The sequence below is a fragment of the Varanus komodoensis genome, unplaced genomic scaffold (assembly GCF_004798865.1).
Source record: "Varanus komodoensis strain SLA01 unplaced genomic scaffold, ASM479886v1 scaffold6_4, whole genome shotgun sequence".
Lineage (NCBI taxonomy): Eukaryota > Metazoa > Chordata > Lepidosauria > Squamata > Varanidae > Varanus > Varanus komodoensis.
The window spans coordinates 17,847,183-17,859,069 of NW_025336347.1; the positions used below are offsets into that span (position 1 = coordinate 17,847,183).

The 11,887-nt window shown below is 47.0% G+C and overlaps 1 protein-coding gene across 1 annotated transcript; it reads left to right on the forward strand.

The window, feature by feature from the left end:
- Nucleotides 1-1,068: 1,068 nt before the first annotated feature.
- LOC123034378 (monoacylglycerol lipase ABHD6-like) lies at nt 1,069-11,238 on the forward strand. The gene is made up of 8 exons (XM_044451706.1): nt 1,069-1,193; nt 1,529-1,685; nt 3,029-3,142; nt 4,896-5,028; nt 5,794-5,912; nt 6,957-7,011; nt 8,898-8,998; nt 11,068-11,238. The coding sequence occupies exons 1-8, from the start codon at nt 1,069-1,071 to the stop codon at nt 11,236-11,238; spliced, it is 975 nt and encodes a 324-aa protein (XP_044307641.1).
- The last annotated feature ends 649 nt before the right edge of the window (nt 11,239-11,887 follow it).

The window sequence follows — 11,887 nt, forward strand, 5'->3', positions numbered from 1 at the left end:
TGGAAGCAAAAGCCTTAGTAAAGCTTTGGGTTCTGTGCCTCACATGGAGAAGGCCAGTGACAGAGGCCTGCTAGAGGAGCATATTCCTCAGTCTTGTGCTCTTATCTACAAAGTAAGAGGGAAACAGCAGCATAAGCAGAACTCTGCTGAATCAAACTGCCTGGAGGATTCTCATACTTTTAACCAGACTTTAAGCTAGCTGGCTTGTAATCTTCCAGAACCCCCAGAATCTCTTTTTAAAAACTGGTGTGACATTAGCTCTCTAGTGCAAAAGCTGATCTTAGGGACAGGTGGCATATTTTGTTAGATGAACAGTAATTTCGTATTTGAATTCTTCAAGATCTCTCGAATGGATAATCCCACCTGGGCCCGGTGATTATTAGATTTCAATAAGGCTAGAAGTTCTATTGTCACAAGAACTTGCTGTTGTTCCTCAGACTCTCTTCCTGAGAGCCAGTTCAGCCACCGGTCATCTGTCCTGCAACTTCTGCAGTGAAGGTGGGTGGAAAGGGTTCATTCAGCTTTTCCACCATCTCCTTATCATTTGGTAGCACTCTTAGCTCCTTTCTCATGTAATGGTCCAGTTGCTCACTGGCTGGTTTTTCCTTCTGATATATTTAAGGAATATTTATTTTTGTTGATCTTGATGTTGTTAGCAAGATGTCCTCAAAATGCCCTTTTGTATCTTTCATGGTCTGCTCTTATGAGCTGCTTGTACAAGCTCATGTTCCCAGTTGTTTTCCTCATTTGGGCAAGGCTGGCATTTTCTGAAGAAAATTTTCTTTTCCTTGCGCATTAACTATGTTGCTTACCTTTCAATTAAAGCTTTTTAAATCTCGGTTATACTAAGGCAATAGTGTAAGAACTGTACAGCTCCGGTGTACTTTTCCTTGCCTCCCCCTTGAGAGCAGGGCTAAAAGCAGAGGACAATTCAATTGTGAGCCCCAGTTCTATTAAACACCTCTCTCTTTTCCGTTTCTCCCAATATCTGACTTTATGCTCTTCAACTATCGTCAGATCATTTTCATCTGCAGGCAGCCAAGAAGAACTGGACTGGACCGGACAGGCATGGAGCTCTTTCTGGCTAGGACATTCCAAAGGCTCATGAGCTTAATTGTTGGCGTCTTCATGCTTACCTTTCTTACAATATACAACCTGGGGCCTTCACTCACAGTTTTCAGGATCATGATATGGTGAGTACCTCTCTTGGAAGAGATGGCAACCAGGCCTTGGTGAAGCAGCTTGCTTTGCTTCACGTTGCCCCGTCACAGGGATAAATAACTTGTGGTTTTCTAAATGCTATCCGACTACAGCTCCGTTGACAAGGGCTGATTGTATTTAGAGTCCTGCATAACTGGCTTGAAGGCTGGGCTGACTTATACCCATTTTCACAGATGGATAAACCAATTTTGTCAGCAGAGCCAGCAGAAATCCTAAAAATCTGGGCGGAAAGGCATTGATCAGTACACAGTATGTTTCTTGCACAAAATTGCTTCTCCACTCATGTTTCTCATTTTTATGCTTTTAGGTACAAACATCAGAAAAGGGGTGTGAGGGTGAAATATGCTGAGCACGAGGGCTACAGGTTCTGCTACTTCTCCCGAGGGGAGCCTGGAACCCGGCCATCTGTCCTGATGCTTCACGGGTTCTTATTCAACAAAGACATGTGGCTAAACACAATCAAAGTAGGTTCCCGTTTTTTCCTGGTTTGGACCGTGCTGCTGCCAAGTCAAGGCTGATCCTAGATATATTGACAGAGATGAAAAGGGTCTGTGATGTTGCAGAGACCCTCAATTCGGTGGAACTTGTGTGAGGAAACTTCCCGCTGCATTCTGGCCCAAATGCCCACCTCTCTTTGTTGCCTGGCCCATCACTTGGTACAGCTGCCTTGGCAGAACAGGAAATATTCTGATATAGGACAGGGCAGGATGATGGTCAAGAGCTATTTGTGTGCAGCTGTTCATGTGATAATATGGACAACTGCTCTCATCTCTTTCTATCGCAGTGGTGCCAGCTGTCCCTATCCTGTATGCTAATAATGAACTTGAACCCTCTCTGTAGATCCTAATGTGGCCAAAATGGCACTCGCTGTGCACTGATGAAAAGCATAAGCAGGCACGTGGGATGCCAAGGTTTGTAGAAGCGCAAACAACCTTTGCAAAGGGAAAAATCCAGCCTGCGGTGACTGAGTACCCTCAGCCGGCACAGAATCCTGGCTGACTGTTGGGGGTGATGGGTGGAAAGCTGGGGGAAGTCTAACCAAGTGTCCCAGGAGAGGATGCCGCTAGCTGGAACTTGAAGCAGGAACACTCTGCACTGCAACGGTCTGCCGCAGTTCCTTCTGATACTGAACTTGTGTGAAATCTGCAAGAGAGTGACAGACACCCTCAACAGGAATCCTCAAGGCTTATGATTTTCTCTGCTTGTGTCTTGTAGCTGCATATTCTTGGACATCTTTCCTCTGTCAAGGCATATCTGCTAGATCAGGGGTGCCTCCTTTCATTTCTCCTTTCATTTCATTTCATGTCCAATAGCAGGAGTTCTCTGGGCAGTTCAAACAGTTCATAAACTTTGCCTGCTGTGGTGTCCAGGAAGGTTAACAGTTATACATGTTGGTAGTGGAGCTGCACAGTTAATATTACTTTCCTGGAGTAGGATAACCTACTATTTTTAAGCTGATGTGAATTGTATAGAAAACACACTGAAACCAGTTCCAACTCAGTCCTGCTTTAGTATGATCTGTACTTTGGTACATTCAAATGGGGAAAGTGAGTATTTCTGCATGTATTTTAAGAAGTGCACACCTTCCACTTTTTGATAAAGTGTGAAAATGCGTATAGGGGGATCCGTGCCTGCCAAAGTGGGCATTCTTTAAAAATTCCAAACACAATGGTATATTTGGAAATTTGCTAAAAATTTCTTGTCAACATAATTCCTGCTTGCATGTACATGTGTTCATATGACTGGCAAACAGAAATGAAATTCTCGGGTCTCCCTGGCCCGTGTTACTGATGCCAGCTTTTCACAGCTCTTCCCCCAGGACCTGCACGTGGTCTGCCTCGACATGCCTGGCCATGGAAGAACCACCCGCTTGCTGGGAGAGAGTTATGCAGCCGCTGATCAGGCGAAAAAGATACACCAAGTAAGGCCATGCTGCTTGTCACAGAGCCACTGCATCTTTCAAAGAGGAGACACATCTGTCAGCTGCACTTCCCTCCTCATTCAGAGGGTTATTTTTGCCCCATTGATGAAGAAATGTGTGAATTTTGGTAAATCTGCACAAAAATGAACCATACAAAAGTTTCACCAATCTACACTGGCCAAACTCATCAGGTTCTGCTCTTTGCAGCCTGGAGAGGGCCATGTGGTCTGCCCTATAGTTGTCACAAGAAGAGGAGCCTGTTGGTTACTGGGGGAGAATGGTGGCAGCCCTAATTCAGCATCCCACACATGACCGAATGCACAGGAATTCCAAAACAAAATCCTGAGCTAAATACACAAGAAGTCCTCTCCCTGCCTGGTGGAAAAGTCTGCAAGTTTTGCTTTCTCCTACATTCAAAAATTTTAAATCTCTAGCTCTTTCCTTTTTATTTATGAAAAATGCAATGTTAGGAAGTACTTTTTTAAAGGAAAGAAAAAAACTAAATAAGAACTTGAAGGACAGCATGTGAGTGGTTCTACTAAGAATCCCTCTTGCTCCCCTGCTCCTGATTCGGTTCCTGTACCAAAGACTAAAGACGATCGTGAAACATTGAAACTGACAGGTTATTAGAACTGGGGCACACAGTGTTAAAGGCTGTGCATTTTTACAGTGATTTGTCAACATAATGCATTATAAATTTACCATCCATTCCACTGAATATTTTGATGACCTTGGTACTTGCAAGTTCAGCAATATGGTATATACATCCTGTACAATCATACAGACAGAAGGACTGCAGCAAATCTTTTCCATCCCACATATCACTCAAAACCTAACAGGCAACCATGTCTGGCCAGGCAGATCTCTGAGCCTCTCAGACTATGAAAAATGAGAATCCACAACCTTTCCATGCAGCATGTTCCTTTGCTAAATTGCTAATTTACTCTAGACATTTGCTTTTAAGAGTGGAAAATACGCAACAAGAGGAGGCTGTGTGGCCTTGGGTGCTACACATTTCCTTTGTGCCACTGTTGTCTCTGCTCAAGCAGGTTTTTTAAGCACTACCCAAACATGCATTATTTCTTTGCTACAGCAATAGGCACATGAGTGTGTATGCCGTGCCACCTCTAACACTCTGGGGAAAAGGTATTGTCTATCTCCATTCCAAGTGAGAATGGCTTCCCAAGTTCATGTACCCTTCCAAGCCTACACAGGTTGAAGGTTAGTCCCCATACAGTCTATCCCATGTACCCTTTGAGGGTTCTTCTGCCTGATGCCCACCTGACACTTTCGCCAGCCTGCTGCAACTCAGCTTTCCAAACATATCTGCAAAGCAAATGCACGGAATGGCAGATAGTTGCAAACGGCAGATTTTGCTAATTAGATGGTGTAAGAAAAAAAACAGAAAAGCTGCAAGGATAAAGTCGTAATAATGGTAGGAGCCTGTGCGCATCACCAGGGGAAGGGGACAGAGCAAGAGACAATGGGCAGGGAGACGAGAGGACGGAAGTCCCCCAAGCGGAGCGCTGTGCAGTGGCCCTTGGGCGGCCAGCAGACCCATTCCTCCCGGAGCTCCCCGGGCCGAGCAGGAGAAGCAGCAGCAGGCCCTTCTGCAAGTCCTCCTCGCCTTTCCCGACCCATCCTGCGTCACCCAGAAACAACTAGAGGGACCCGAGACGGTCTTGGGAAATGCTATCAGCCAGTACTTCAGAGCTGGAATCACAGCGTGCCTCTTTTTTCATTCACGTTTCAGTTTGCCAAATGTGTTGGCCTGAGCAGAAAGCCTTTCCACCTGGTCGGCATCTCCACGGGCGGGATGGTGGCTGGGGTTTACGCCGCGCTCTACCCGTCGGACGTCTGCGCCTTGTCCCTCCTTTGCCCAGCTGGTGAGTTTTTGAATCCAGTGCTTTCAGGGGGACCCCAGGAAGGGCTTAAGGGCTGCCTCCTATGCATGTCAGGCAGAAGAAGAGTTCTCCAGCTCTCAGCATTTCCCATCCAGCACGGATAGCACCCTAAGTGCCCAAAGAGGCCAGGGCCCCCCGCCCAGTCTCCAAATTAGAGGAGCGTAATAACTCAGGCCTGGGTCTGAGGCGGGCCCGAAAAGGGATGCTCATTGCACATTACAGACTACACGGCTCTCTTCAAGATCATGACAGAAGATGCAGAGCAAACATTTGGAGCAGGAGCTAACTCTGCACCTACCCAGCCCTGCCAGCTGTGTTCACCCTGCTCCTCTCCTTCTGCCAGCTTTGCCCCAACAGCGCCACTTTTTCAGGTGTCCCTCTTGATGCTCTTGATGCTCCTCCATCTGTCAGTCAGAAAGCATTGCATAGTCTCTCTGTCATTCCCCCTTAACAGGATTTTGTGGTAAGAAACAAACAACAAACCAAAGGCAGCAGTGGCAAGGAAACAGGAGGCTTACAAAGGGCAGCTGACTTGCTTTGCAGATCCTGGATCCAAGGCAGGCTACTTTCATAATAAAAGCCCTCTCTGGAGGAGTTCTGCATCTCTCCTTCGCCTGCACCCAGCCTGCCTCGCCTCCCCACCGCTCTGGCAACAAACAAACTTGGGAAGCAGGCTTAGAGCCCCTATCCCGGGGTGGGTCCACCGCCACGTTCTTCCCCAGCTGTGCATTCCTTCCCACCTCCTAGGTCTGAGGTACCCAGCCAGTCGCGACACCATCAGGCGCCTGCAGCAGGAGCAGCGACCCGCTAGTGCGGACGACTTCCTCAGGCACGGCTTGTACCGCCCCACCCGAACCGCTCTGCAGGTGAAGACGCCGCACTGCAAAGGCCGCACGCTTGGCCGACGATCCCTCACGTCCTCGCGAGTCTCTCTTTCCGTCTGTGGCTGCGTTCCTCTGCCGGCAGTGTGGGCAGGGAGGCACCCAATGGAGCCTGGAAAAGCAGCTTAGGGAATAGACTCTGCATACGGGGGTTGAGGGATCCGCAAAGCACCTGTGTTTGGAGCCGCCGCACCGAACCAGAAATAACGCCGTGCTCGACTTCAGGACAGGGCCAGCCCTCCCAGAAGCAAACCCAGGCGTCCGCAGGGGGCAGTGGCGCTCCGGGAGCAGCAAACTGTGCCGCCACTGCCTTCCCGTCGGTCCCTGCCGGAAGGGCCCGCTGCTGCGGCCCCATTTTTCCTCCGGGAAAAGCCTGGCAGCTCCTCTTCTGGCAATCGCTGCAGCGAGAGCGCGGCCGGCGGGCCTTTTGGGGGTGGGCAGCCACCCACCCTGGCTCCCCCCCCTTGCACGCCCACCCGCCCTGCCACTGCTACCTGCTCTCTCTGGGGAGTCGTGCAACGGGGGGAAGGGTTTGCTCTCTCCCCAGAGCGTGCCCGGTTCTCCCCTTGCTGCCGCCCAGAACCCGCCCATTGAGCCCTACTGCTTCGGAGCTGGAGGAAAGCCAGGTGCCTCATGGCCTGCCCTGTGCCCCCCAGGCTAGAGTGCCCCCTTCAGGCAGAGGAAGCTTCCGCACCATCGGTACTGAAGAACAAATCAGTTGCCAGGCTAGGACCGCTTTTGAAGGTGGATTTGCGGCTGGGGCATCCTGTTCTCTGGCTCCAGCAGCCGAGTAGCTTGCACTGACCCTGCCCGTCCTCCCTAGAAGACGCCTCGCCAACTTACACTGGAAAAAACCAGGTCAGAAGTCTTGTGTTAAGCTGCTATTCTTTCACGGGACAACGGCACCTTTATTGAACAGGAGGAGGCTGGAGTGGGAAGAACTGACCTGTCGCATTTAACTACTTTCAGAAACGAGCACGTTTGGGCTGTGCTTCCCGCTGCTCTGACCCCGTTCTTTTTCCACCCTAGCATCTAAAGGGATACCTTGAAGATACCAGCCCACACGAGGCTTTTTTTATCAAATGTAAGTACAATGGAAGGAGTGGCATCCATTATCCGCCATCGCCATTTCACAGGCAGGCGCAAACCTGGGTTCCCCATCAAGGTAACACCGAGCAGGGAGGAGCAGGCAGTCCTACGGCTTAACTGAACTACAACAGCCTTTTTGAGATGCGATAACCAAATGCGCTACAGCGTTCCAAGCGTGGTTACAACACAGATTTACATGAGGGCATTACAATAGCAACAGTTTTAGTCTCAATTCCTTTCCCAATTGTGTCTTCACAGAATTTTCTTTTTTTTTACAGCAGCTGCATGTTGGATTGACTTTGACATTAAGTGATCCATCACAATCCCTAAATCTCTTTCTGTTAAAACACCATGAGATCAGTTCCCATCATCATGTTCGCGAAGTGGGATTCTTTCGCTCTGTGTGCATCACTTTAGCCTTGGGCATAGCATTTGCCATTTTGATGACCCAATTTGGGGAGATCCTTTGGGAATTCTTTGGTGTCCCCTATTTATTTATTTATTTATTTATTGGCTTATTATCCACTGAATCAGCCCAAAGGCCCTCTAAGTAGATTAGACTCTGTAAACATATAACAACAATAAAACCTGTGATTAAAACACAATATACAAAAACAATAAAACAAAACAGTGCATAGCCGAGGGCACATTGATTTAAAACTATTCATATTGGCAACAGCTTACCAGTTATCCAAATAAGATCAATTATTAAAATGCCGAGACAATGAAACTGTTTTTGCCCGGCCTACAAGATCGCCTGGCGAACTGCTTTTGGGAGGCTGCTCCACGGGTGGGATGCAACTATGGAGAAGGCCCCTTTTCCAGTAGCCGTCCCTATTCCCTCCTTGGAGGACGGCTCTTTCAGAAGGGCCTGTGAAACAGATCCTCGGAGCCCAGCAGATACGCGTGGGAGCAGGTGGTCCTTCAGGTTCCTTGTACCCGAGCCATTTAGGGCTTTATATGTTAAAACGAGCACCATGAATTGGGCTCAGAGCTCAACTGGTAACCAATGAAGATGGTAAAGTATTGGTGTCACATGGTCCTGCTGGTACCAGCAGCGGCACTGCTCTGTTCTGTTGAAGTTTCTGGACCGTCCAGAAACCCCCTAAGCTACAAACCCTGTCCTTCAAAGGGACTGTGACCTCATCCAGGACTAGTAGGATGTCCTCCCTCTGGGCAGATGGACCATTCACCAACAGCACCTCCACCTTATCTGGATTGAGCTTCAATTTGGCCCCTGTCCAGTCCATTATTGAGCTCGGGCAGTGATTCAACATGGAAGCCGTCTCACCTGGATTAGGTGAAAAGATGTGAAGCTGGGCGACACCTCAGCCCCCACCCCCAAAGGACCCCACCCAGCAGTTTCATGTATGTGTTGAGCAGCATGGGGGAAGAGCATAGAGCCCTGAGGAACCCCATAGCGGAATTGCCATGGGGCAGAGCAACTGCCCCCCCCCCGCGCACACAGTCGGCCAGGTGGGAGCAAACCCACTGTGGCACAGTGCGCCCAACTCTCAGCCCAGCCAGCTTGTCCAGGAGGACACCATGACTGATGGCATCGAAAGCTGCTGAAAGGTCCAGGAGAACCAACCGGGCTGCATTCCCCGCTGTCCCTCTCCCGGCAAAGGTCCTCCCACAGGGCCAACAAGGCTGCCTCCATTCCAAATCCCAGCCTGAAACCTGATGGAGTTTTATCCACTCCAAGTAATTTGGTGTCATCTGCAAATTTGACTAGCTCACTGCCCTTCCGGAACCCGGTATCATCTGTGCACTGTTTGCAACACAGGTCCTTGGAGGACCCCTGAGTTTACGTTCGTCCACTGTGAGAACTGACAAGTTATTCCTGCTCTCTGCTTTCTGTTCTGCTTCTTCATGGCAAAGGTTTTTTAGACCTCTCCAGTGAAAAGTCCAGATACAGCCTTCATGAGACCATGAGCAAGATCAGAGCTCCCACCCAGATCATTTGGGGGAAACATGACAAGGTAAATGTTTATCTTAGTCATTTTAGCATTGCAGAAATGTAATAAAATGAAGATACCACATGTAAATGGGAACTATTTGGGTTCAGTAGCATTTCATTTCTAAAGGTTGCTACTGCTGGGAACTAAGAGAAACTGCAGCCTCCAAATACATTCCCCAGTAGGCCTTAGAAGGTAATATACCCTGCTCTAAGAAAGAAATGGCTGGAAACGCATCTATTTCTTGGTTTGCGAGTTTAATTCAGTGGTTTGCGAGTTTAATTCAGTGATGCATTGTGTCGAGATCTTTAAATGCAGGTGTAATTATATATACAGGTTCCAACTATTGACAATATAGTCAATAAACAACACCAGTAAATCTTGGCTTATATCTTAACATCATTTTGAATCTCCAGCAACCTGGTCTGGCAGTTGGTTGATGCCTGGCTGAATGAAATGCTGGACTAGACAGACCTTTGGTCTGATGCACGCTGGCTTTTCTTATCTTTCTAATGTGCAAGATCACTTTCTGGTGAATGATTAATGTGGTTCCACACATTTATTTAAATTATTTCTATTCTGTTCTTCAAACTCATTTTCTAAAATAGCTTCTGGTATGAAATCAAATATAAGAATTAAATATTTTAAAACCCATTAGAATTAACTCTCCTTGAGAATTCGGTTTTAAGGAGAGACATGTAAGACATGATGGGCACCAGAGCATTCTAAGAATACCTCAAGTGGTAAAGTTACAGGAAGTACAAATTTATAGCCCACCCAAACAGCTGAAGACGGCTTTCCGCAAGCATGCATAGAAAAATGGACTCTGAAGAGTCATAAAAACAACAATGGCTATAAGAGAACATTCTAGGAAAGAATGTTGAATTCTTGTCCCAGAAAGAAGGCAAATGATCTGGAATGAAGAAATATGCTGACCGCCTTCAGATGACTGAAATAGCAATAGAAGTGTAAGAGGCAAGTGGCTATTTGTGTTTTCACTTGTGCAGAAGCTACGTGGCTTCCTCGCCATGATTTTGTAACTCGGGTTGCTAATTCTTAGCAAAATGGCATGGGGATGGGAGGATTTTTTTTAAAGAAGAGAGAGCGTTCCCCCCTGTGGAACTGCTCCCTTTCCATGTTGTCCTAGGTACACACATAGGAGGAACTGAAGGATTTCGAGATGTGTGACTAAGAAAATGTCCCTTGAGTAAAAGGCAAGGCCAAAAATGAGAGAAGAGGAGAGGCAGCTGTTTTCAGCTATAGGAAAACAGTCTTAATTTCAAACTGGGAAACACTTCCTATCAAACTAGCAGATCAATGGAGGAAGATGCCTATAGAAAGTCGTCCTTTGGACATGTGAGTGGGATCTTGGATAGGGAAGAAGTAAATTTATCACTGAAAGATTCCCAAGAAAGTGGCAGGCCAAAACAGAGGATCAAGGAATGAAAATGGAGCCACCATCCATGACGGGCTGAACATTTTCGCCTTCTTGTTATAAAAGAGAGAGAGAATGGACTGACTCACATTCCTTAATTCTAAGCCTCTTTACTTCCCACAGTCATCCTTTCTTTGGAGGGAAATAATGGATTGCTCACACTGTTATAAAAGAGATCTAACTTCAGAGATTCAAAGAACGGCCAGGACAGCGGATAACTCCGCTAGCTGAGGATGATGGAAGTTGTAGTCCAACAGATCTGGACTGTACAAGGTTAGAGAAGGCTGACCTATGCTTGTTGACTAGCAGCTGCCCTCTAGGGTTTTAGATGTTCCCAGTTCTACCCAGGGCCCCATACTAATCTGCGTATGATAACCCTTGGAAAATTGGAAAACTTCCAAAATTAACAGTATTTGTAGTTGTCATAGGGGCCCCAGGACACTGCTTTGCCCGGGGCCCATGATGCTGTTAAGACGGCCCTGGTTCTACCTGCAGACATAGAATGGGGGATTCCCTCATTCTTGTACTACAGAACTTAGATATTTCACCAGAAAGTCTGTATTCTTGCATCCAGTTTTTAGTAACTTCTCTGCTTTTTCCATAGTTTTAAAATATGTGGACAGTGGGAGGGAAACAAATCTAATTCTTCATTATTCAGGTGATTGACCCTTCTGGAGCAGAGATTTTGGCTGATACCATTCCTAACTCCCAAGTGCATGTGCTGGAAAAATGTGGACATTTCATAGCAGTAGACAGGCCAAAAAAATCCACAAAGCTTCTCCTGGAATTCTACAATTCAGTCTGTGGCACAGTGGAAAACAAGATGTGAGCATAAACATCATTAAAGAACTGAGAAGATGGGAGCATTTCAGATGCTTTTCTACTTTGGAAAGAAAAATATAGAAATGGCAGTGTGGACGTCTGTGCTGGTTTCCTTCACTTGTTACAAGATCATTTTTTGAGGCTGGTCTTCCCTGACACTCACAACCTCAGATTATAGTGGGGATCATTACTCCCAAGCTGTTTTCATTCCTGTTACATATGTTAACCTATAATTACACTGTATTGAGGAAATGGCCCATGAATTCAAGATTAAAGACATATTAATATTGCGTTAAATAACTAAGTGGATGACTAGGTGCTTTTAGTCACCAGAAAACTATGATCTCAGAGCAGTTATATCATTTAAGCAAACTATTATTCAGGTCAATCATTCTGGTTTTGCAACAAAACTACCAAACTCCATGGATGTCCATGATCAGTGCGGTATAGTGGTTAGAACACTGGACTGAAGACCCAGGAGACCTGAATTCTAGTCCTGACTTGGCCGTGAAACTCACTGAGTGGCCTGAACCAGTCACTGACTCTTAACCTAACCTACCTCACAAGGTTGTCGTGAGGATAAAATAGAAAGCATGAGGCATGCCGCCTTGGATTCCTTGCAAGATTCCAGACTTAATCCTGCACTCATTCCCAGT

Coding starts and splice junctions, on each gene's coding strand:
- LOC123034378 (XM_044451706.1), top strand. CDS start 1,069: ATGGAGCTCTTTCTGGCTAGGACATTCCAAAGGCTCATGAGCTTAATT. Junction 5,913..6,956: donor CCACCCGAACCGCTCTGCAG/GTGAAGACGCCG, acceptor TTTCCACCCTAG/CATCTAAAGGGATACCTTGA. Junction 7,012..8,897: donor CGAGGCTTTTTTTATCAAAT/GTAAGTACAATG, acceptor TTCATGGCAAAG/GTTTTTTAGACCTCTCCAGT.